Genomic DNA, 27,171 nt, shown 5'->3' with positions numbered 1-27,171 from the left:
TCATGTGTACTATTTCTTATTAAAAGAACCATGGACACTTACCACGCCGCATATTGGTCCTCCGATCCTTCTCGCCTCTCCTCTTCGGACGAAGAGGAGGAAAACCCTTACACTACAACTCATTGTATTGATGGATCTTCACAGCTACCTATACCTCTACCTCAGCAGCAGCATAGCAGGCTCTTCTTGTCACACGACAGGAAGCAGGAAGTTAAGTACTCTGTGTCTCACCTTTCTTGATGTTGTGTCCCTGGGTCAGGTGTACTCCGTTGTAGGTGGACATGGCCAGGTGAGACATGCTCATCTTGGGGGAGGAGAGGGTGGAGGGAGTCCCTACTGGAGAGTAGTTAAAGATGGACGACCCGTAGCTCTGACGACGTCCCTCACGGCGGTTGCTGTCGATAGCTACCTGGAGCTCTCCGGGGGAGCTCAGACCCCTCTTTTCACATTCGTAAGGGTAGAGGTACTTCATATACCTGCAGGAAGGGAACAGGAACAGTATGAGGAGGACATTTCACAACATTTTACTGCAAGAGAATGGTGACTGTTAACAAGGTTACATTATGTCATTCATTACAGATGGTGACTGTCAACAAGGTTACATTATGTCATTTATTACAGATGGTGACTGTCAACAAGGTTACATTATGTCATTCATTACAGGTGGTGACTGTTACCAAGGTTACATTATGTAATTTATTACAGGTGGTGACTGTCAACAAGGTTACATTATGTCATTCATTACAGGTGGTGACTGTTACCAAGGTTACATTATGTCATTCATTACAGGTGGTGACTGTCTACAAGGTTACATTATGTCATTCATTACAGGTGGTGACTGTTAACAAGGTTACATTATGTCATTTATTACAGATGGTGACTGTTACCAAGGTTACATTATGTCATTCATTACAGGTGGTGTCTGTTAACAAGGTTACATTATGTCATTTATTACAGATGGTGACTGTTACCAAGGTTACATTATGTAATTCATTACAGGTGGTGACTGTTAACAAGGTTACATTATGTCATTCATTACAGGTGGTGACTGTCAACAAGGTTACATTATGTCATTTATTACAGATGGTGACTGTCAACAAGGTTACATTATGTCATTCATTACAGGTGGTGACTGTCAACAAGGTTACATTATGTCATTCATTACAGATGGTGACTGTTACCAAGGTTACATTATGTCATTCATTACAGATGGTGACTGTTAACAAGGTTACATTATGTCATTCATTACAGGTGGTGACTGTCAACAAGGTTACATTATGTCATTCATTACAGATGGTGACTGTTACCAAGGTTACATTATGTCATTCATTACAGGTGGTGACTGTTACCAAGGTTACATTATGTCATTCATTACAGATGGTGACTGTTAACAGCCAACCTATACAAAATATGGTGTTAAGTGTAAATAATAGTAAACAACATCTTGGCTGTACATTTATAATAAACTGTTGATAATCATAGTAGTTGTATTACTTTAGTATGGAGCTCAGACCTTTCTTTGCACATTGATAAGGGGAGAGGTGCTCCATATACTCTGGAAACAGTTTAACAAATTAAATCACCAACTATTTCTCCACACATACTTTTTCAGGGTTAACATTCTGAAAATTCTCGGGGAGCAGTAATTGACTTGCTTAAATAAAGGTGAAATGATGACCTCAAATTGTCTATTGTTGTCTGTTCCCTAGCATTTCAACTTGGTTAACACTACATAAGCCTTGCTCTCTAGGATGGCCAGAAGAACAGGAAGTCTGCGTTGAGTATGATGCAATGGCTTCCTCTCCACTGTGATCCAGACTAGACAGAGTGAAGGGTTGGTGTTTAACCTCTCTGCTGTTCTCCTCTCCACTGTGATCCAGACTAGACAGAGTGAAGGGTTGGTGTTTAACCTCTCTGCTGTTCTCCTCTCCACTGTGATCAGGACTAGACAGAGTGAATCCCCCTCTACTCCAACCCCATCATTACCATCCATCATGCAGGTTAGAATGGCTGTAATGGTAGTAATGCTCACACCATCAGAGCAGAAAATATATGTTATTGTGCCTATCAATACTAAGCTAAATCCTAATGACAGTGTTGTACAGCAGTGGTGATTCAATATGTATTTATGAGAAGAACAGTCTGGGTGTTAACTTATAGAACATTATTTATAGAATATTATGTGTACAGAGCATCACTCACTGTTAATGTATGGTGTACAGAGCTTCACTCACTGTGTTAATGTATGGTGTACAGAGCTTCACTCACTGTGTTCGCAGGGTGAACGCTGCACTGGTAATGGAGGTAGGGAGGTTGAGGCCTTTGGTGATCTCACGCCATATTTTCTTATTGATGACCTCCACTAAGCCGCCTTTTTCTGTGACCAGCTTGTAGAGCGTGTACAGATCCAACACCTGCTTGGCCATGATAGGAATACGATTCACTGGAGTCCCTGTCGAGACAAAACACAATATCCACAATCAATGCTATTAACTTCAGTCCATCGGTAGAGAGGGTTTCCTCGCTAGCTGTGGCTTATAAAGGCCAGTCAAACAGCTGACAGCTGGGTTAACAAGACATCGTTACTTTTTGAAACACTTTTGATACGGTATTTTTATTAAAGAGGCAATCTGTGTTAGCTACATCCTATTCTTTGGACTTTGATACATGTACAGTATGTACCCATTGATTTAGAAGAATATAACTTTAAACAAAGTAAATGTAAACACGCTGTATAACTTTAAAACATGTTTAAATGCGACAGGCAACGTTCTTCCTCTTTTTTAAAAACCTTTCTTAAAACAACTAATAACAGCAGACTACATTTTGTATTTTTGATACAACACTAAGAGAGACGTGGCGATATAATTAGGAATTATGATACTAGAACTGGGATGAACCTTACGAAGGGATAAAGGTCAGACATTTTTTTTGGTCAGGTAGTTGGTCAATCACGCAAAGGCTGTGATAAGATATTGTGTAAAAAAATAATGCATTTGAATAATTTATCTACACTGTATGTTTGTTAGCTAGCCAGTTTTAGAGTAATAATTCCATACATTTTTCTAATTAATTGCCAATATTACACCTGGCGACCGTGTCAGCGTGCACTGCGCCCGGCCCGCCACAGGAGTCACTAGTGCGCGATGGGACAAGGACTTCCCTGCCGGCACCCCCCCCTAAACTGGACACCGCTGGGCCAAGCTCTGTCTCATTGACCACCAAATGTTGCTAAATTTAGACAGCTAGCCACTTAATATAACTTGTTTTCTCAAAATGTATGTTAGCTAGTTAAGTTAATCATGTTATTAATTCAACTCCCATTTGCTGTCAACATCAGGATATGATTTGAGAGTACGACTTAGCTCCAAAAGTGTTTATCATAGCATTGACTGTATGCTGACAGGGAATTCAGAGCCAATCAGTGGCTAGCTACATGACAAATATAATTTTACCAGATTCCTGTGTAGTAATTGTAATGACAGTCCACTCATATGCTCAATATTGTATAGTTAAAAACACAATCAGAACTCTAGTTCACGGTGTACATTTGATCCAGCTATTCCAATCAGAACTCTAGTTCACAGTTTACATTTGATCCAGCTATTCCAATCAGAACTCTAGTTCACGGTTTACATTTGATCCAGCTATTCCAATCAGAACTCTAGTTCACGGTTTACATTTGATCCAGCTATTCCAATCAGAACTCTAGTTCACGGTTTACATTTGATCCAGCTATTCCAATCAGAACTCTAGTTCACGGTTTACATTTGATCCAGCTATTCCAATCAGAACTCTAGTTCACGGTTTACATTTGATCCAGCTATTCCAATCAGAACTCTAGTTCACGGTTTACATTTGATCCAGCTATTCCAATCAGAACTCTAGTTCACGGTTTACATTTGATCCAGCTATTCCAATCAGAACTCTAGTTCACGGTTTACATTTGATCCAGCTATTCCAATCAGAACTCTAGTTCACGGTTTACATTTGATCCAGCTATTCCAATCAGAACTCTAGTTCACGGTTTACATTTGATCCAGCTATTCCAATCAGAACTCTAGTTCACGGTTTACATTTGATCCAGCTATTCCAATCAGAACTCTAGTTCACAGTTTACATTTGATCCAGCTATTCCAATCAGAACTCTAGTTCACGGTTTACATTTGATCCAGCTATTCCAATCAGAACTCTAGTTCACGGTTTACATTTGATCCAGCTATTCCAATCAGAAATAATCCGGTGCTTGGATTTTGAAGTAGTTTTAACTTTTCACTTGCGCTGCACAGGCTTCTGACTAGAGCGAGAAACAAAGATGGTAGATAAATAAGATAGTTTACTCAGTCCGTTTACCGTTGTAAAAAAAGAGTCAAGGTTCCTGTCTGTGTAAGTGCGTTGTTTCCTCTCTGACCACGGTTCCTCCATAACATCTGGAATGCTAACGTCAGAGAAGGGAACAACTGGCTCTGGTCTACTTGTTGTTCCATCACGCTTGCCCTACCCGGCCCAACTAGACATTTTTTGGCAGTGAGATCTCGCCCTGGGGCGCCCCTGCCGCCAGGCGTGAGGCAATAAGTCGACCAGAGTGGCCCCGCCCCGATCAGAAAAACTAAGGGACTGGGGTGTCTCGCTTTCTCTACTATGTGAGTACAGCTACGACCAGAAGAGACTTTTACATGGCAGGTTAGGAGAATTAACATGACAGGAGAATTATCATGGCAGGACAGGAGAATTAACATGGCAGGACAGGAGAATTAACATGGCAGGTTAGGATCATTAACATGGCAGGACAGGATAATTAACATGGCAGGACAGGAGAATTAACATGGCAGGACAGGAGAATTAACATGGCAGGACAGGAGAATTAACATGGCAGGACAGGAGAATTAACATGGCAGGACAGGAGAATTAACATGGCAGGACAGGAGAATTAACATGGCAGGACAGGAGAATTAACATGGCAGGTTAGGAGAATTAACATGGCAGGACATGAAAATTAACATGGCAGGGCAGGAGAAATTAACATGGCAGGTTAGGAGAATTAACATGGCAGGTTAGGAGAATTAACATGGCAGGACAGGAGAATTAACATGGCAGGACAGGAGATTTAACATGGCAGGACAGGAGAATTAACATGGCAGGACAGGAGAATTAACATGGCAGGACAGGAGAATTAACATGGCAGGACAGGATAATTAACATGGCAGGACAGGAGAATTAACATGGCAGGACAGGATAATTAACATGGCAGGAGAATTAACATGGCAGGTTAGGAGAATTAACATGGCAGGACATGAGAATTAACATGGCAGGACAGGAGAATTAACATGGCAGGTTAGGAGAATTAACATGGCAGGTTAGGAGAATTAACATGGCAGGTTAGGAGAATTAACATGGCAGGACAGGATAATTAACATGGCAGGTTAGGAGAATTAACATGGCAGGACAGGAGAATTAACATGGCAGGATAATTAACATGGCAGGTTAGGAGAATTAACATGCCAGGTTAGGAGAATTAACATGGCAGGTTAGGAGAATTAACATGGCAGGTTAGGAGAATTAACATGGCAGGTTAGGAGAATTAACATGGCAGGTTAGGAGAATTAACATGGCAGGTTAGGAGAATTAACATGGCAGGACAGGAGAATTAACATGGCAGGACAGGAGAATTAACATGGCAGGACAGGATAATTAACATGGCAGGACAGGAGAATTAACATGGCAGGTTAGGATCATTAACATGGCAGGACAGGATAATTAACATGGCAGGTTAGGATCATTAACATGGCAGGACATGAGAATTAACATGGCAGGTTAGGAGAATTAACATGGCAGGACAGGATAATTAACATGACAGGAGAATTAACATGGCAGGTTAGGAGAATTAACATGGCAGGACAGGAGAATTAACATGGCAGGACAGGAGAATTAACATGGCAGGACAGGAGAATTAACATGGCAGGACAGGAGAATTAACATGGCAGGTTAGGAGAATTAACATGGCAGGTTAGGAGAATTAACATGGCAGGTTAGGAGAATTAACATGGCAGGTTAGGAGAATTAGCATGGCAGGTTAGGAGAATTAGCATGGCAGGTTAGGAGAATTAGCATGGCAGGACAGGAGAATTAGCATGGCAGGACAGGAGAATTAACATGGCAGGTTAGGAGAATTAACATGGCAGGTTAGGAGAATTAACATGGCAGGTTAGGAGAATTAACATGGCAGGTTAGGATCATTAACATGGCAGGACATGAGAATTAACATGGCAGGACATGAGACTTGGGTTAAGGTTGGGTAAGGGGGCCTCCTGTGTGGTGCAGTGGTCTAAGGCATCGCAGTGCTAGCTGTGCCACTAGAGATCCTGGTTCAAGTCCAGGCTCTGTCGCAGCCGGCCGCGACCAGGAGACCCATGGGGTGGCCCAGCGTTGTCCGGGTCAGCCGGGGGCTTGGCTGGCAGGGATGACCTTGACCCATCGTGCACGGTCACCAGGTGCACTGTCTCTCCTCTGATACATTGGCGCGGCTGGCTTCCGGGTTAAGTGGGCATTGAGTCAAGAAGCAGTGCAGCTTGGTTTCGTTGTGTTTTGGAGGATGCACGGCTCTCAACCTTCGCCTTTCCTGAGTCTGTACGAGAGTTGCAGCGATGAGACAAGACTGTAACTACCAATTGGAAACCACAAAATTGGGGCGAAAAAAAGGTTAAAAAAAAAAAAAAAGTTTGGGTAAAGGGTTAGCTAAAATGCTCACCTAACCTACCACGAAATGTCCTGTCGTAGCTGTACACCCTCTAGTCACAACCATTGCACAGTAAGACCTTCGGTGGCCAGTCGGATTTATGCTGAGAGTGATTACATTTCTTGCGCATATATTTTATGGGTGGTTCTGGGAATTAAACCCAATATCCTGGTTCAATTGCAGATTGCCCCTTAATGCATCCTCTGGAATCAAACTGTAGCTATGTTATCGAAGGGATGTTTTAGTGGATCAAACTGTTATTTTACACACAAAGAATTATGAGCCTTCGCCAAAGTATATGGAACAGAATGTTCTACGCTTTCTTGTAATATGAGAACAATGACAATAAGTTGTGGAAACATCAGGAACATGTGGTATTTAAATACACCTTATCTATGAAAATAACTATGAAAATAACATGTGGTATTTAAATACACCTCATCTATGAAAATAACGTGGTATTTAAATACACCTGATCTATGAAAATAACATGTGGTATTTAAATACACCGTATCTATGAAAATAACATTAAACGAGACTTTCAGCTCTGTGGTATTGAAATACACCGTATCTATTAAAATAACATGTGGTATTTAAATACACCTTATCTATGAAAATAACATGTGGTATTTAAATACACCTTATCTATGAAAATAACATGTGGTATTTAAATACACCTTATCTATGAAAATAACATGTGGTATTTAAATACACCTGATCTATGAAAATAACATTAAACAAGACTTTCAGCTCTGTGGTATTGAAATACACAGTATCTATGAAAATAACATGTGGTATTGAAATTCACCGTATCTATGAAAATAACATCACTTTAAACAAGACTTTCAGCTCTTCGACCACAAACTGACTGGGGATCCTCATCGTCTTTTGTTTTCGTTCCACTCAGGTCTTAATTAGCAGGGTAAAAGGAGGCAGGTAATCATTTGTACTGTGCAGTTTAATGCCCCAGCTGTAAAGAGGGACAGGTCGGCCCTTTGTGAGCAGCCTGGCGCTGAGATAATTAACCTGCATTTTGCTGTTAGAGCTCCATTGTGCCCATCGGATTTACTATAATGACAATCAATACCTGCAGAAATATAGTGGAAACAACAGCAGCAAGCAGCGCAGGGCTGTGAGAGGAGAGGGGGAGGAGAGGGGGGGAGAGGAGGAGAGGGAGAGGAGAGAGGAGGAGAGGAGGAGAGGGGGGAGAGGGAGAGGAGGAGAGGAGTAGAGGAGAGGGGGATGAGAGGAGAGGAGGAGAGGGGGAGGAGAGGAGAGGGGGAGGAGAGGAGAGGAGAGGAGAGGAGGAGAGGAGAGGGGGATGAGAGGAGAGGAGGAGAGGGGGAGGAGAGGAGAGGGGGATGAGAGGAGAGCTGGAGCACAGTGGGGTGCAGCGGGGGAACACAGCACAGTGGAGGTAAAGACTAACTGGAGGAAAGTTTCATCTGACGTTTCATATATAGTCGGGTAATACCAGACTGGACTTCTGGGACCAGGAGAGGAGAGGAGGAGAGGAGGAGGAGAGGGAGAGGGAGAGGAGAGGAGGAGAGGAGAGGGGGAGGAGAGCTGGAGGAGAGGAGGAGAAGAGGATATATAGTCGGGTAATACCAGACTGGACTTCTGGGACCGAGAGAGACAGGAAGTCTTCCTCGAGAATAGAGGAGGTTTAGGGAGGAGACAGGAACAGAGTTGTAGGGCGTATTGATGTGGTATTGAATGAAATGTCAAGTTGACAGTTTCATGACTGACTAGACGGAGTTCAAAACCATTGACAGATGGTTTCACAGTAACAAACTACTGGATTTAAAATCAGACAAAACATTGTACTGAGCTCATTTTTATAAACAGGTTTGCTATACACACGTTACAGCACAGGAGTTATTCACATTATTCAAGTGACTTGAATAGCAAACCTATAGAGAAATCAACAGAGGAATAAGAAGATTTATACACCATAACAAATGATGTGCTCAGGAAAAAAACCTATGTACCTTTGATCATTCAAACGATTTAACGGCCTGGTGTGTTAAGAGTCAATGTGGTGAGTCTTAATGCAGGCGGTGCTGCTACAGATCCGGCAATGGGTCAATGCAACTGACTGTCAGATAGTAGTTATTCAGCAGACAAATTAATAAGATTTCCTTCATCACAGGCTTCCTGTAGGATGATGAGCATCGCTGCAGTGAATCAATGATACTAAACAATGACTGGATCAATACAGGGACATGCTGGACTCACCATGTGATGTCACTATCACCGAAGACTCCACATTAAATATAGGGGGAGTGAGGGAGTGTACTGTGTGTGTGAGAGAGAGAGAGTCAGAGACAGAGAGTCAGAGACAGAGAGACAGAGAGAGAGAGAGAGAGAGAGAGCAAGCAAAGGTAATTAAGTTCCTATAATTTATTTGACTATGTCTCTTCCTGTCACACCCTGTGTGTCTCTTCCTGTCACACCCTGTGTGTCTCTTCCTGTCACACCCTGTGTACCTCTTCCTGTCACACCCTGTGTACCTCTTCCTGTCACACCCTGTGTGTCTCTTCCTGTCACACCCTGTGTGTCTCTTCCTGTCACACCCTGTGTGTCTCTTCCTGTCACACCCTGTGTACCTCTTCCTGTCACACCCTGTGTGTCTCTTCCTGCCACACCCTATGTACCTCTTCCTGTCACACCCTGTGTGTCTCTTCCTGTCACACCCTGTGTGTCTCTTCCTGTCACACCCTGTGTGTCTCTTCCTGTCACACCCTGTGTGTCTCTTCCTGTCACACCCTGTGTGTCTCTTCCTGTCACACCCTGTGTGTCTCTTCCTGCCACACCCTATGTACCTCTTCCTGTCACACCCTGTGTGTCTCTTCCTGTCACACCCTGTGTGTCTCTTCCTGTCACACCCTGTGTGTCTCTTCCTGTCACACCCTGTGTGTCTCTTCCTGTCACACTCTGTGTGTCTCTTCCTGTCACACCCTGTGTGTCTCTTCCTGTCACACCCTGTGTGTCTCTTCCTGTCACACCCTGTGTGTCTCTTTCTGTCACACCCTGTGTGTCTCTTCCTGTCACACCCTGTGTGTCTCTTCCTGTCACACCCTGTGTGTCTCTTCCTGTCACACCCTGTGTGTCTCTTCCTCTTTAAGCTGTACACTCCACAGAGCTGGGCTTTAGAAATTGCCATTGCCTAAAGAAAAAAATAAGCAAACACGTTTGGTGCCAAAAGGCGAAAGGGTGGGGATGTTTTGTGGGGACCTAAAATACCCCAAATTTCCCACAAGAATAGGAAAATAAGGACAATTCTCTCTCGTAGGAACATGTCCCGCGTCCCCATGAGGACAAATACTATTTTAGGCTTAGTGGTGAGGTTTAGGGTTTGGGTAAAGTTTAAGATTAAGGTAAGTGTTAGGGGTTAGGAAAAATGGGATTTTGAATAGAAATTAATTTTAGATCCCCATGAGGATAGAAGAACAAAACGTGTGTATGAACTTTTAAAATTAGATTTTCACTGTGCAGTTACTTCAAAACAGTGGAATGCTGCTGTCATTGATTAGAGGGAAATAACTCAGTCTGGAAATATAAATATAAATATAAATAAAATGGGAATTGGAAGTGTTATTTGTTAGACTGTAACCTACAGTTGAAGTCGGAAGTTTACATACACCTTAGCCAAATACATTTAAACTCAGTTTTTCCACAATTCCTGACATTTAATCAAAGTTCAAATTCCCTGTCTTAGGTCAGTTAGGATCACCGTTTTAATTTAAGAATGTGAAATGTCAGAATAATAGTAGAGATAATTATTTATTTCAGCTTCTGTTTCAGTCATCACATTCCCAGTGGGTCAGAAGTTTACATACACTCAATTAGTATTTGGTAGCATTGCCTTTAAATTGTTTAACTTGTGTCAAACATTTCAGGTAGCCTTCCACAAGTTTCCCACAATAAGTTGGGTGAATTTTGGCCCATTCCTCCTGACAGAGCTGGTGTAACTGAGTCAGGTTTGTAGGCCTCCTTGCTCGCACACGCTTTTTCAGTTCTGCTCACAGATTTTCTATAGGATGGAGGTCAGGGCTTTGTGATGGCCACTCCATTACCTTGATGTTTTTTTGCATTATGACTCACAACTTTGGAAGTATGCTTGGGGTCATTGTTCATGTGGAAGACCCATTTGTGACCAAGCTTTAACTTCCTGACTGATGTCTTGAGATTTTGCTTCAATATATCCACGTAATATTCCATCCTCATGATGCCATCTATTTTGTGAAGTGCACCAGTCCCTCCTGCAGCAAAGCACCGCCACAACATGATGCTGCCACCCCCATGCTTCACGGTTGGGATGGTGTTCTTTGGCTGGCAAGCCTCCCCCTTTTTCCTCTAAACATAATGATGGTCATTTTGGCCAAACAGTTCTATTTGTGTTTCATCAGACCCGAGGAAATTTCTTCAAAAAGTATGATCTTTGTCACCATGTGCAGTTGCAAACTGTAGTCTGGCTTTTTTATGGTGGTTTGGGAGCAGTGGCTTCTTCCTTGCTGAGCGGCCTTTCAGGTTATGTCGATATAGGACTTGTTTCCTCCAGCATCTTCACAAGGTCCTTTGCTGCTGATTTGCACTTTTCGCACCAAAGTACATTCATCCCTAGGAGACAGAACGCGTCTCCTTCCTGAGTGGTATGACGGCTGCGTGGTCCCATGGTGTTTATACTTGCGTACTATTGTTTGTACAGATGAACGTGGTACCTTCAGATGTTTGAAAATTGCTCCTAAGGATGAACCAGACTTGTGGAGGTCTACTATTTATTTTCTGAGGTCTTGGCTGATTTTTTCTGATTTCCCCATGATGTCAAGCAAAGAGGCACTGAGTTTGAAGGTAGACCTTGAAATACATCCACAGGTACACATCCAATTGACTCAAATTATGTCAATTAGCCTACCAGAAGCTTCTAAAGCCATGACATCCTTTTCTGGAATTTTCTAAGCTGGTTCAAGCCCTAAATATGTCTAAAACTAAAAGCATTTGGAACAAAACTAACTCTAAACCAAATCTTTGTCACGACTTCCACTGAAGGTGGCTCCTTCCTGTTCGGGCGTCACCGGCCTACTAGCTGCCACCGATCCATCTTTCCTTTTTATTTTTGTCTGTCTGTTTTTATTTACACCTGAGTCCTATTAGCTAATTTTGGTGGGTTTATTGGGTTTGTTTCCCCACCTGTTGTTGTTGGGTTGGTACTTTATAATAAACGACTGGAAATCCCTTGCTCTCCTGCTCCTGACTCCTGCACCTCTTCTTAGGAGGCACCTTACAATCTTGTAATAAATCATGCGGAAATTGAGGTGACTAAACTACTTGGAGTAACCCTGGATTGTAAACTGTCATGGTCAAAACATTTAGTAGCTAAGATGGGGAGAAGTCTGTCCATTATAAAGCGATGCTCCTTAACAACACTATCAACAAGGCAGGTCCTAGTTTCCTTAACAGCACTATCAACAAGGCAGGTCCTAGTTTCTACCTTCTTAACAGCACTATCAACAAGGCAGGTCCTAGTTTCTACCTTCTTAACAGCACTATCAACAAGGCAGGTCCTAGTTTCTACCTTCTTAACAGCACTATTAACAAGGCAGATCCTACAGGCTCTAGTTTCTACCTTCTTAACAACACTATCAACAAGACAGGCCCTACAGGCTCTAGTTTCTACCTTCTTAACAGCACTATCAACAAGGCAGGTCCTACAGGCCCTAGTTTCTACCTTCTTAACAGCACTATCAACAAGGCAGGTCCTACAGGTCCTAGTTTTGTCACACCTGGACTACTGTTCAGTCGTGTGGTCAGGTGCCACAAAGAGGGACCTCTGAAAATTACAATTGGCTCACAACAGGGCAGCACGGCTGGCCCTGAAATGTACACTGAGAGCTAATATTAATAATATGCATGTCAATCTCTCCTGGCTCAAAGTGGAGGAGAGATTGACTTCATCACTACTTGTATTTATGAGAGGTATTGACAAGCTGAATGTACAGAGCTGTCTGTCTAAACTACTAACACACAGCTCAGACACCCATAAATACCCCACAAGACATGTCACCAGAGGTCTCTTCACAGTCCCCAAGTCCAGAACAGACTATGGGAGGTGCACAGTACTACATAGAGCCATGACTACATGGAACTCTATTCCACAGTACTACATAGAGCCATGACTACATGGAACTCTATTCCACAGTACTACATAGAGCCATGACTACATGGAACTCTATTCCACAGTACTACATAGAGACATGACTACATGGAACTCTATTCCACAGTACTACATAGAGCCATGACTACATGGAACTCTATTCCACAGTACTACATAGAGCCATGACTACATGGAGCTCTATTCCACAGTACTACATAGAGCCATGACTACATGGAACTCTATTCCACATCAGGTAACTGATGCAGCAGTAGAATCAGATTTAAACAACAGATCAAATACACCTTATGGAACAGCAGGAACTGTGAAGCAACATAAACACACACACACACACACACACACACAGACACACACACACACACACACACACACACACACACAGACACACACACACACACACACACACACAGACACACAGACACACACACAGTGACACACACACACACACACACAGACACACAGACACACACACAGTGACACACACACACACACCAATACACACACACACACACACACACACAGACACACACACACACACACACACACAGACACACACACACACACACACACAGACACACACACACACACACACACACACACACACACACACACACACAGTGACACACACACACACACACACACCAATACACACACACACACACACACACACACACAGACACACAGACACACACACAGTGACACAGACAGACACATACACACCAATACACACACACACACACACACACCAATACACACACACACACACCAATACACACACACACACACACACACACCAATACACACACGATAACATACGTACTATACGTACGATACTATACGTAGGTACCTACGTACTGTAGATATGTGGTAGTGGTGGAGTAGGGGCCTGAGGGCACACAGTGTGTTGTGAACTCTATGAATGTATTGTAATGTTTTAAAATGGTATAAACTGTGTTAATTGTGCTGGACCCCAGGAAGAACAGGTTGGCAGGTTTGGCAGCAGCTAATGGGAATCCATAATAAATACAACATGCAAATTACACTGAATGTGTTCTACATAAACTACACTTTTCAATTGTCACTATAAAGAAAAGGTGAATATATCAGAACCGAGTGACAGTACATGTATATCAAAAACCAATATAGCTTTGTTTCATCTGGCTGTGAACACGTTGGACAACAGTGCAATATTATTACACACAGAGTTTTTAAGGAGGCATACAACACAGGTCTGCAGAAACTGTGGGACCTACTTGGATATACATTGTCAGGGGCATCATCTGAGCAGACAACTGCTGGCGCTTTCATCCTTCCACTTGACCTTGTGCCTTGGATGTTTAATGACTTCCGCCAGACTTAAACTCCACTTGGTTTAGCCTACTTGGACTTTTTAACTCTCCCTCAGCCTGGTGTAGCACTTGCCTCTCTCCTGGCTTCCACCGGCCTGTACTGGAAACTACAACCGGCCTGTACTGGAAACTACAACCCCTCCAAGGTGCCTCTCTCCTGGCTTCCACCAGCCTGTACTGGAAACTACAACCCCTCCAAGGTGCTTCTCTCCTGGCTTCCACCAGCCTGTACTGGAAACTACAACCCCTCCAAGGTGCTTCTCTCCTGGCTTCCACCAGCCTGTACTGGAAACTACAACCCCTCCAAGGTGCTTCTCTCCTGGCTTCCACCGGCCTGTACTGGAAACTACAACCGGCCTGTACTGGAAACTACAACCCCTCCAAGGTGCTTCTCTCCTGGCTTCCACCAGCCTGTACTGGAAACTACAACCCCTCCAAGGTGCCTCTCTCCTGGCTTCCACCAGCCTGTACTGGAAACTACAACCGGCCTGTACTGGAAACTACAACCCCTCCAAGGTGCCTCTTTCCTGGCTTCCACCGGCCTGTACTGGAAACTACAACCGGCCTGTACTGGAAACTACAACCCCTCCAAGGTGCCTCTCTCCTGGCTTCCACCAGCCTGTACTGGAAACTACAACCCCTCCAAGGTGCTTCTCTCCTGGCTTCCACCAGCCTGTACTGGAAACTACAACCCCTCCAAGGTGCCTCTCTCCTGGCTTCCACCAGCCTGTACTGGAAACTACAACCCCTCCAAGGTGCCTCTCTCCTGGCTTCCACCAGCCTGTACTGGAAACTACAACCGGCCTGTACTGGAAACTACAACCCCTCCAAGGTGCCTCTCTCCTGGCTTCCACCAGCCTGTACTGGAAATTACAACCGGCCTGTACTGGAAACTACAACCCCTCCAAGGTGCCTCTCTCCTGGCTTCCACCAGCCTGTACTGGAAACTACAACCGGCCTGTACTGGAAACTACAACCCCTCCAAGGTGCCTCTCTCCTGGCTTCCACCAGCCTGTACTGGAAACTACAACCGGCCTGTACTGGAAACTACAACCCCTCCAAGGTGCCTCTCTCCTGGCTTCCACCAGCCTGTACTGGAAACTACAACCGGCCTGTACTGGAAACTACAACCCCTCCAAGGTGCCTCTCTCCTGGCTTCCACCAGCCTGTACTGGAAACTACAACTGGCCTGTACTGGAAACTACAACCCCTCCAAGGTGCCTCTCTCCTGGCTTCCACCAGCCTGTACTGGAAACTACAACCGGCCTGTACTGGAAACTACAACCCCTCCAAGGTGCCTCTCTCCTGGCTTCCACCAGCCTGTACTGGAAACTACAACCGGCCTGTACTGGAAACTACAACCCCTCCAAGGTGCCTCTCTCCTGGCTTCCACCAGCCTGTACTGGAAACTACAACCGGCCTGTACTGGAAACTACAACCCCTCCAAGGTGCTTCTCTCCTGGCTTCCACCTGGCTAACATACTCGTAACACAGCCTTAGTTGCATTGCTGTTTTGATGTGCCCCAGCATTTAATCACATTTACTCTCTCCACAGTCCCCAAGTCCAAGGCTGTTGTTATGCTGGCCAGTTTTGTGCCTTGGTTGGGTTTATTGTGGGTCCTAGTGCTGCCTGGTTTCTAGTCTGTGGTTGGGTTCTGGCTTGTTTGGGTTTATTGTGGGTCCTAGTGCTGCCTTGTTTCTAGTCTGTGGTTGGATTCTGGCTTGGATGGGTTTATTGTGGGTCCTAGTGCTGCCTGGTTTCTAGTCTGTGGTTGGGTTCTGGCTTGGTTGGGTTTATTGTGGGTCCTAGTGCTGCCTGGTTTCTAGTCTGTGGTTGGGTTCTGGCTTGTTTGGGTTTATTGTGGGTCCTAGTGCTGCCTTGTTTCTAGTCTGTGGTTGGATTCTGGCTTGGATGGGTTTATTGTGGGTCCTAGTGCTGCCTGGTTTCTAGTCTGTGGTTGGGTTCTGGCTTGGTTGGGTTTATTGTGGGTCCTAGTGCTGCCTGGTTCCTAGTCCTAACCCTAACTTGGCCCACAAATCATTCACATCCTTTAGCAGACACTTATCCAGAGTCATTTACAGGACCAATTAGGATGAAGTGCCTTGCTCAAGGGCACATCGACTGATTTTTCACCTACTGTGGTAGGCTGGGGGATTCAAGCCAGCGGCCCTTCAGTTACTGGCCCACCACTCTAACTGCTAAGCTACCTTACTGCTTGTCATGAGTCAGTGTGCAGCAGGTAGGACGGAGTCAGGACACAGAACTGAGTAAAAACGTACTTTACTTGGAAAATCACAAACAAATTCCAGACAGGGAAAAATACTCGACACAACAGAGCAACAACTTAACAAAGAACAAACACGCACAAAACCATGTGGGAACCAGGGGGTTAAATAGGGAATGAATTATAACGTAATGGAAACCAGGTGAAGACAAATCAAGTGTAAAAGGAAACGTAGATCAGTGACGTCGACCGCCACACGCCGCCCGAACAAGGAGAGGCACCAACTCCGGCGGAAGTCGTGACACTGCTAAGCTACCTGCCGCCCTCATCATGAAGAACGCACAACCAAAAATAACAAAAACGTACCGACAAGCAAGTCGTGTACTCCTAAAGTAGAGCTCTGTCTTTGTGTCCAATAACTGTGGCAGCATTCCAAACACTTAAAAGACACACCCGCTCCCCTCTGCCCTCAAATTAAGGGGACGCTTCTGATGACGTATCATGACGTTTGACGAGTATACACTTGCAGGGTGAGGGAGGAAGGAATGATTTCGACACTCGTTCATCCTGCGATGATTGTGTTTTCAGATAGCTTGTTATGAGCTACAGTCAATTATGAGTGCATGTCTACTTATATTAAATATATAATTATTAATATACACCTACTGTATGATAGCTAGTAAATTAATTAGCTAACTAACGTTAGCCTGCCTACTGTATGATAGCTAGTAAATTTATTAGCTAACTAACATTAGCCTGCCTACTGTATGATAGCTAGTAAATTTATTAGCTAACTAATGTTAGCTTGCCTACTGTATGATAGCTAGTAAATGTATTAGCTAACTAATGTTAGCCTGCCTACTGTATGATAGCTAGTAAATTTATTAGCTAACTAACGTTAGCCTGCCTACTGTATGATAGCTAGTAAATTTATTAGCTAACTAATGTTAGCTTGCCTACTGTATGATAGCTAGTAAATGTATTAGCTAACTAATGTTAGCCTGCCTACTGTATGATAGCTAGTAAATTTATTAGCTAACTACTGTTAGCCTGCCTACTGTATGATAGCTAGTAAATTTATTAGCTAACTGATGTTAGCCTGCCTACTGTATGATAGCTAGTAAATTTATTAGCTAACTAACGTTAGCCTGCCTACTGTATGATAGCTAGTAAATTTATTAGCTAACTAATGTTAGCTTGCCTACTGTATGATAGCTAGTAAATTTATTAGCTAACTAATGTCAGCCTGCCTACTGTATGATAGCTAGTAAATTTATTTGCTAACTACTGTTAGCCTGCCTACTGTATGATAGCTAGTAAATTTATTAGCTAACTAACGTTAGCCTGCCTACTGTATGATAGCTAGTAAATTTATTAGCTAACTAACATTAGCCTGCCTACTGTATGATAGCTAGTAAATTTATTAGCTAACTAACATTAACCTGCCTACTGTATGATAGCTAGTAAATTTATTAGCTAACTAACATTAGCCTGCCTACTGTATGATAGCTAGTAAATTTATTAGCTAACTAATGTTAGCTTGCCTACTGTATGATAGCTAGTAAATTTATTAGCTAACTAATGTTAGCCTGCCTACTGTATGATAGCTAGTAAATTTATTAGCTAACTAACGTTAGCCTGCCTACTGTATGATAGCTAGTAAATTTATTAGCTAACTAATGTTAGCTTGCCTACTGTATGATAGCTAGTAAATTTATTAGCTAACTAATGTTAGCCTGCCTACTGTATGATAGCTAGTAAATTTATTAGCTAACTACTGTTAGCCTGCCTACTGTATGATAGCTAGTAAATTTATTAGCTTACTAACGTTAGCCTGCCTACCGTATGATAGCTAGTAAATTTATTAGCTAACTAACGTTAGCCTGCCTACTGTATGATAGCTAGTAAATGTATTAGCTAACTAATGTTAGCTTGCCTACTGTATGATAGCTAGTAAATTTATTAGCTAACTAATGTTAGCACTCTCAAGTATACACTCTCAAACTCTTACATTGCAAACTTGCCTTGCTTGGCTAATCATTTGGACCTATGACAAATATGGCAGCGGGGATTCCCCCAAGGGCTGAGGTGAGGGGGGATTGTGTTGGAAGGGGGGGGGGTTGTGTTGGAAGGGAGGGGGGGTTGTGTTGGTGGAGGGATTGCGTTGGAGGGGTTGAGGGGGGGATTGTGTTGGAAGGGTTGAGGAGGGGTTGTGTTGGAGGGGGGATTGTGTTGGAGGGGTTGAGGGGGGGTTGAGGGGTTGGTTAGCGTGCCACTGTGGTATGGATCAACCCCCTGTCCCCTCCCTGTCCTGGTAGAGAAGTAAAGCTGCAGGAAACAGCACCAGGCCCCAAATACTATCTAGGCCCCAAATACTATCCAGGCCCCAAATACTATCCAGGCCCCAAATACTATCTAGGCCCCAAATACTATCCAGGCCCCAAATACTATCCAGACCCCAAATACTATCCAGACCCCAAATACTATCCAGACCCCAAATACTATCCATGCCCCCAAATACTATCCAGGACCCCAAATACTATCTAGGCCCCAAATACTATCCAGGCCCCCAAATACTATCCAGGACCCCAAATACTATCCAGGCCCCAAATACTATCCAGGCCCCCAAATACTATCCAGGCCCCAAATACTATCCAGGCCCCAAATACTATCCAGGCCCCCAAATACTATCCAGGCCCCCAAATACTATCCAGACCCCAAATACTATCCAGGACCCCAAATACTATCCAGGACCCCAAATACTATCCAGGACCCCAAATACTATTCAGGCCCCAAATACTATCCAGGCTCGGGGGCCTCTGGGGCCTTCAAAACACTCAGCCACATTCTCCTGTTGTTACAGCTGTCTAACATCTGCAGCAGTTTTCACAAGACAAACGGACTGACGGAAGGGCGGACAGAGATACACACACAAATGTTTCTGTCTCACAAAGGACTTTGAGAAAATTAGCTTGAAGCAACTACAGGCAAACTTTTCACAAAAACAAATGTTTTCCAATTGAAGTTCAGACACCGCGTCATCCTCTGATCAGAACCTGGAACAGGAAGTCTGATCTCCTGTCTGTTGAGGATGTTGATAAGTGACACGCTAAAACATTCAAACAGTTTTAACAAACCACTATAGATTCACAAGAATCACTATGCTCCAAGAAATATATAGTTATGTTGATAATATATATATATATATATATATATATATATATATATACATATATATATATATATATTATGAGATATGATTTACATTATGGTATATTAAGAACTCACCTCTCTTCTGCATAAAACTGAAGAGGTCATCAAGAAACTCTTTCCTCTTGACCTCATCGTCCAACTCGTACAACTAGAAGGAAAACAAGATGATTCACTTAGATAATAATCTCGTTAAAACTAGTTCAAACTGGTTAAAATGTGTTAAAACTGGTTAAAACTGGTTCAAATGTGTTACAACTGGTTAAAACTGGTTCAAATATGTTACAACTAGTTCAAACTGGTTAAAATGTGTTAAAACTGGTTAAAACTGGTTCAAATGTGTTAAAACTGGTTAAAACTGGTTCAAATGTGTTAAAACTGGTTAAAACTGGTTTAAATGTGTTAAAACTGGTTAAAACTGGTTTAAATATGTTACAACTAGTTCAAACTGGTTAAAATGTTAAAACCAGTTTTAACTGGTTTAAACTGGCCTATTGGCAAACATGAGTCCTTTCGTACTGAAATATGTCTAATAGAACTTACTATACCTTCAGAATACAACATCTCATAGTACCGTAATTCCACACCAAACACATTTAATGGAAGGTAGACGAGGAGAAAAACACAACAATGAATGTAGATTGTCAGCACTATCATATGTTTCAAACTTCTTTACTTCTATCAGGTTCATATAAACCTGTAAACACAATATAATGTCTAGTTCGTAGAGAAACAGAGCAGATGTGGCTTGTTGTCGTTACGGCTTCAAGACGATCTGTGAGTAACCTTTAATGCTCTGAAGATAATCGCAACAGACGCCGTGTCTCCTCTGTGAAGGAACAATATCAGGAAACAGAATGGCTGGATACCAACATACACCGGGTCTCCTCTGTGAAGAAACAATATCAGGAAACAGAGTGGTTGGATACCAACAGACACCGTGTCTCCTCTGTGAAGAAACAATATCAGGAAACAGAGTGGTTGGATACCAACAGACACCGTGTCTCCTCTGTGAAGGAACAATATCAGGAAACAGAATGGCTGGATACCAACAGACACCGTGTCTCCTCTGTGAAGGAACAATATCAGGAAACAGAATGGCTGGATACCAACAGACGCCGTGTCTCCTCTGTGAAGGAACAATAATAGGAAACAGAATGGTTGGATACCAACAGACACCGTGTCTCCTCTGTGAAGGAACAATATCAGGAAACAGAATGGCTGGATACCAACAGACACCGTGTCTCCTCTGTGAAGGAACAATATCAGGAAACATAATGGCTGGATACCAACAGACACCGTGTCTCCTCTGTGAAGGAACAATATCAGGAAACAGAATGTCTGGATACCAACAGACACCGTGTCTCCTCTGTGAAGGAACAATATCAGGAAACAGAGTGGTTGGATACCAACAGACACCGTGTCTCCTCTGTGAAGGTACAGTAAGTATCATGAACATACATTTTATCAATGGCAGGGAGGGCACAACGAGAGCTGTTCTCACACTCCCAGCCTCTCAGCCTTCCAGCCTCTCAGCTTTCCAGCCTCTCAGCCTCTTAGCCTCAGAAGAACAACCTTTAATGGCTGAATAAGAGGAGAAGGTCACACCTTCAAACTCTTTGATCGCCTCCATTTGAACAGATACACTTAAATCAGGATATTGTATTTGAGTTCTTTTCATTTCTGAACGCTTAACTGAAGTCGCACCGTTGTCATAGTAACCAGATAAAACACCAAACTAAGTATTCGTTGTATTGTAACAGTACAACGGCTGCTAAAAAATAACAAAACAACAACTTCAACACTCCACTCTGTCCACGACAGCCAACAGAGGCTCATCATTGTTGAACCAGCCTCTGTGTTGTAGCTTTCCTACACTATCTTCCTGGTAGTCTAGTGGTTAGAGCGTTGGGCCAGTAACCAGCAGGTAGTCTAGTGGTTAGAGCGTTGGGCCAGTAACCAGCAGGTAGCCTAGTGGTTAGAGCGTTGGGCCAGTAACCAGCAGGTAGCCTAGTGGTTAGAGCGTTGGGCCAGTAACCAGCAGGTAGCTTAGTGGTTAGAGCGTTGGGCCAGTAACCAGCAGGTAGTCTAGTGGTTAGAGCGTTGGGCCAGTAACCAGCAGGTAGCCTAGTGGTTAGAGCGTTGGGCCAGTAACCAGCAGGTAGCCTAGTGGTTAGAGCGTTGGGCCAGTAACCAGCAGGTAGCTTAGTGGTTAGAGCGTTGGGCCAGTAACCAGCAGGTAGTCTAGTGGTTAGAGCGTTGGGCCAGTAACCAGCAGGTAGCTTAGTGGTTAGAGCGTTGGGCCAGTAACCAGCAGGTAGCTTAGTGGTTAGAGCGTTGGGCCAGTAACCAGCAGGTAGCCTAGTGGTTAGAGCGTTGGGCCAGTAACCAGCAGGTAGCCTAGTGGTTAGAGCGTTGGGCCAGTAACCAGCAGGTAGTCTAGTGGTTAGAGCGTTGGGCCAGTAACCAGCAGGTAGCCTAGTGGTTAGAGCATTGGGCCAGTAACCAGACAACAGAAAGACAACAGGACAGTCACCAGTAGAGGAGTGGACAGGAGGAGAAAGACAACAGGACAGTCACCAGTAGAGGAGTGGACAGGAGGAGAAAGACAACAGGACAGTCACCAGTAGAGGAGTGGACAGGAGGAGAAAGACAACAGGACAGTCACCAGTAGAGGAGTGGACAGGAGGAGAAAGACAACAGGACAGTCACCAGTAGAGGAGTGGACAGGAGGAGAAAGACAACAGGACAGTCACCAGTAGAGGAGTGGACGGGAGGAGAAAGACAACAGAAAGACAACAGGACAGTCACCAGTAGAGGAGTGGACAGGAGGAGAAAGACAACAGGACAGTCACCAGTAGAGGAGTGGACAGGAGGAGAAAGACAACAGGACAGTCACCAGTAGAGGAGCGGACAGGAGGAGAAAGACAACAGGACAGTCACCAGTAGAGGAGTGGACAGGAGGAGAAAGACAACAGGACAGTCACCAGTAGAGGAGTGGACGGGAGGAGAAAGACAACAGAAAGACAACAGGACAGTCACCAGTAGAGGAGTGGACAGGAGGAGAAAGACAACAGGACAGTCACCAGTAGAGGAGTGGACAGGAGGAGAAAGACAACAGGACAGTCACCAGGTGCTATTGTTTTCAATCTGAACTGAACGCTTGTCTTATATTTGTCCTGTTTCAATATAAATGTGTTGTTTTCATATGCCAACTCCCCCTGACAGTGGTGTCACGGCCAGCCATTAGGATTAAGTGCCTTGCTCAAGGGCACATCGACATATTTTTCACCTTGTCAGCTCATGGATTTAAACTAATGATCTTTTGGTTATTGGCCCAATGCTCTAACCTCTACTTGTCGCCCTGAGAGTGAGAGAAAAGAAAGGCAGCTTTTCAAGTTCACCGCCGACAGCTCTTTCCCCTCTGACCTGCTGGTACCTAATACCACGTCAAGAAGCAGGGTGAACTCAGAGCGCCTAAAGGTCCCATTGAACTCTGTCCTCTCCCTCTCCTCTCCTCGCAGGGTTCCTTCAATTACTTCAGACACAAAAACCAAATGGAGAACCCACATAATATTCTCTCTCTCTCTCTCTCTCTCTCTCTCTCTCTCTCTGTCTCTCTCACTCTCTCTCACTCTCTCTCTCTCTCTACTCTCTTTCTCTGCTCTCTTGCTCTCTTTCTCTGCTCTCTCTGTCTGCTCTCTCTCTCTGAGTTTACAGTATCTAACCTATATCTTCTGACACTACCGATGCCCTTACTTTTGAAGCCACACTGTGATTTTTAACAGCTGGCTCCTCGCCCGGTCCTAACAGCTCCCTTGGCTACGCTGGCTCCCATAACAGCTCGCTCTGCTACGCTGGCTCTCATAACAGCTCCCTCGGCTACGCTGGCTCCCATAACAACTCCCTCTGCTACGCTGGCTCCCATAACAACTCCCTCAGCTACGCTGGCTCCCTCGGCTACGCTGGCTCCCATAACAACTCCCTCAGCTACGCTGGCTCCCTCGGCTACGCTGGCTCCCATAACAGCTCCCTCAGCTACGCTGGCTCCCTCGGCTACGCTGGCTCCCATAACAGTTCCCTCTGCTACGCGGGCTCCCATAACAACTCCCTCGGCTACGCTGGCTCCCATAACAGCTCGTTCTGCTACGCTGGCTCCCATATCAACTCCCTCGGCTACGCTGGCTCCCATTGCCTCACATACATACATACACACACATGGGAGCAACGTGAACACACACACTAACAAACACACACCAACACACACAAGCACACACACACACCAACACACACAAGCACACACACACACACCAACACACACACACCAACACACACACTAACACACACACACCAACACACACACTAATACGCACACACCAACACACACACACCAACACACACACCAACACAAACACTAACACACACACACCAACACACACACACACACACACACACACACACACTAACACACACACCAACACACACACTAACACACACACACACACACCAACACACATACCAACACACACAGCAACACACACACACACACACACACCAACACACACTAACACACACACACCAACACACACACTAACACACACACCAACACACACACTAACACACACACACCAACACACACACACACCAACACACACTAACACACACTCACACCAACACACACACACACCAACACACACTAACACACACTCACACCAACACACACACACACACACACACCAACACCAACACACACACTAACACACACACACCAACACACACACTAACACACACACCAACACACACACTAACACACACCAACACACACACTAACACACACACACACCAACACACACACTAACACACACACCAACACACACACACCAACACACCAACACACACACACCAACACACACACACCAACACACACACACTAACACACACACTAACACTATACTAACAATATTAAACATGTCCCTATTCATTTTTAACTCTTTAGTTGTTTTATTTAACCTTTAGTTAACTAGGAAAGTCAGTTAAGAACAAATTCTTATTTACAATGACGGCCTACCCCGGCCAAACCCGGATTACTAGCCTGTTAAAAATCAAATACAGATTCACTAATTGTAGGCTAACTGTAAAGCTGCACAACCAATGAAACGACAGCATGGCCTAAGGTTCTACATTCTCTCCCTCATGGGAGAGTCCATCCAATCCATCCAGCATACAATACAGTCCACAATCAAAGTCAATTCATGTGCTTAATGTTGGAGTATAGGCTAACCAGACCGAATATTTACCAAAGACATCTTAAATCAGTTTTGGTTTGATGTTTTTCTGCCGTTGCGTAATATACGATAGGTAAAACATATATATAATATATATCTATTGTATAACGGCACAAGCATAAACTGTAATACGCCTATGGGTGTTGTGAATGAATCATCACCTTCGAAAACGTTGTCTATTTCGTTGTGTTAGGCTTTGAAACAACATCCATCAATGACAATGTTTCAACCTGTCGTTGAACTTCTTTCTTCAATTTGATCAATCACAGTGAGGATAGATGTTTTGATGTAAGTCTATTTTTACGCGTAATGTATTCGCTATTATTTCTTACAACGAGACTCTCGGAATTGCAATATTCTTTGTTTTTCAGAAACATGGCTCTCAGACAAGACCCCCCCCCCATGGCTATCCAACTAGATGGATTCTCCAATCACCGGGCGTACAGGAGTCGGGGAAATCGAGGGGAGGGAGGGGTTTGCCTCTTCTTCAACTCCAACTGGTGTCGACCCACTGTTCACCCACCATGGAATACACGATGGTCAAATGCCGACCCTTCTACCTCCCGATTGAGTTTTCAGCTGGTATCGTGATTCCACCGCAGGACAATAAAAATAACAAACTGGCGCTTCATGAACTGTACAGGGCTATAAACAAGCAGGAAAACCTACATCCAGAGGCTGCCTTTCTGGTTACCGACGAGTTGAACTTGGCGTCACTAAGACACGTGATGCCCATCTTCCATCAACACATCTCCAACGCCGCTAGGGGGCGATAGAGTCCTAGGATACTGTTATTCTACCCACAAGCAAGCACACAAGGCCCTCCCTCCTCCGACATTCGGCAAATCAGATCATGACTCGGTACTATTGCTTCCTGTTTTCAAGCAGAAGCTGAAACAGGAAGTACCCGCGATTTACTCCGTTGAGGAATGGTCACCAGAATCAGAGGGTATGCTTCAGGACTGCTTTGCTAGTGCTGATTGGAATGTGTTTCGAGACTCCACCGATAGGTTACCGGAGGTAACCACCTCAGCGGCTTCATTAGGAAATGCATTGCCGACGTTGTCCCCTACAGGGAAGGTTCGCTGCTTCCCCAATCAAAAGCCCTGGATTAACACAGAGGGTGGTGCTAAACTAAAGGACAGGGCTACCACACACAGAGCTATTCCAGACAACCCTGAGGATACCACACACAGAGCTATCGTAGACAACCCTGAGGATACCACACACAGAGCTATTCCAGACAACCCTGAGGATACCACACACAGAGCTATCATAGAAAACCCTGAGGATACCACACACAGAGCTATCCCAGACAACCCTGAGGATACCACACACAGAGATATTCCAGACAACCCTGAGGATACCACACACACAGAGCTATCCCAGAAAACCCTGAGGCTACCACACACAGAGCTATCCCAGACAACCCTGAGACTACCACACAGAGCTATCGTAGACAACCCTGAGGATACCACACACAGAGCTTGGAGTCTGTAATGTTCATCTTCTCCTTGTCTCAGTCTTTAATGTTCAGCCTCTCCTTATCCCAGTCTGTAATGTTCCCATCTCTCCTTGTCCCAGTCTGTAATGTTAATCCTCTCCTTGTCCCAGTCTGTAATCCCCACATTTTAAGATGACCACCATCATTCCTGTTCCCAAGAACTCTAGGGCTTCATGCCACAATGACTACCACCCTGTAGCACTCACATCTGTAATCATGAAGTGCTTTGAGCTGATAGTTAATACACACCTTAACTTCATCATCCCAGCCACACTAGACCCACTCCAATTTACATAGCGCCCCAACAGATCCAAAGATGACGCAATCCCAATTGCTCTCCACACTGTCCTCATCCACCTAGATAAGAGGACTACCTATGTGAGAATGCTGTTTGTTCATTGCTTTACAGCTCAGCGTTCAACACCTTTATCCCGTCCAAGCTTGTCACCAAGCTTAGGACTCACCTCCATCTGCAACTGGGTCCTGGACAACCTGATGGGCCGACCCCAGGTGGTGCGGGTAGGTAACATCACCACCACCATGCTGATCCTCAACATGGGGGACCCTCAGGGGTGCGTGCTTAGTCCCCTCCTGTACTCCTTGTTCATCCACGACTGCGTGGCAACGCACCACTCCAACAAAAAAAGTACGTTTGATCACCGGTGACGATGAGTCAGCCTACAGGGA

At 44.4% G+C, this 27,171-nt stretch overlaps 1 protein-coding gene across 1 annotated transcript in view; it reads right to left on the bottom strand.

Moving 5' to 3' along the window:
- LOC110525062 (AT-rich interactive domain-containing protein 3A) overlaps positions 1 to 27,171 on the bottom strand; it is a 143,440-nt gene that overhangs the window by 19,965 nt on the left and 96,304 nt on the right. Inside the window, exons 4-6 of the mRNA XM_036979195.2 lie at positions 19,774 to 19,846; positions 2,269 to 2,452; positions 232 to 476 (exon numbers count right to left, since the gene is read on the bottom strand). Coding sequence (XP_036835090.2) covers positions 232 to 476; positions 2,269 to 2,452; positions 19,774 to 19,846 — 502 coding nt within the window. The remainder of the gene's footprint in view (positions 1 to 231; positions 477 to 2,268; positions 2,453 to 19,773; positions 19,847 to 27,171) is intronic.

The sequence above is a fragment of the Oncorhynchus mykiss genome, chromosome 6 (genome assembly GCF_057628025.1).
Source record: "Oncorhynchus mykiss isolate SJ-2025 chromosome 6, ASM5762802v1, whole genome shotgun sequence".
NCBI classification, from domain to species: Eukaryota; Metazoa; Chordata; class Actinopteri; order Salmoniformes; family Salmonidae; genus Oncorhynchus; species Oncorhynchus mykiss.
The sequence above is the reverse complement of the archived record's forward strand: the minus strand, read 5'-3'. Positions and strand labels throughout refer to the sequence as shown.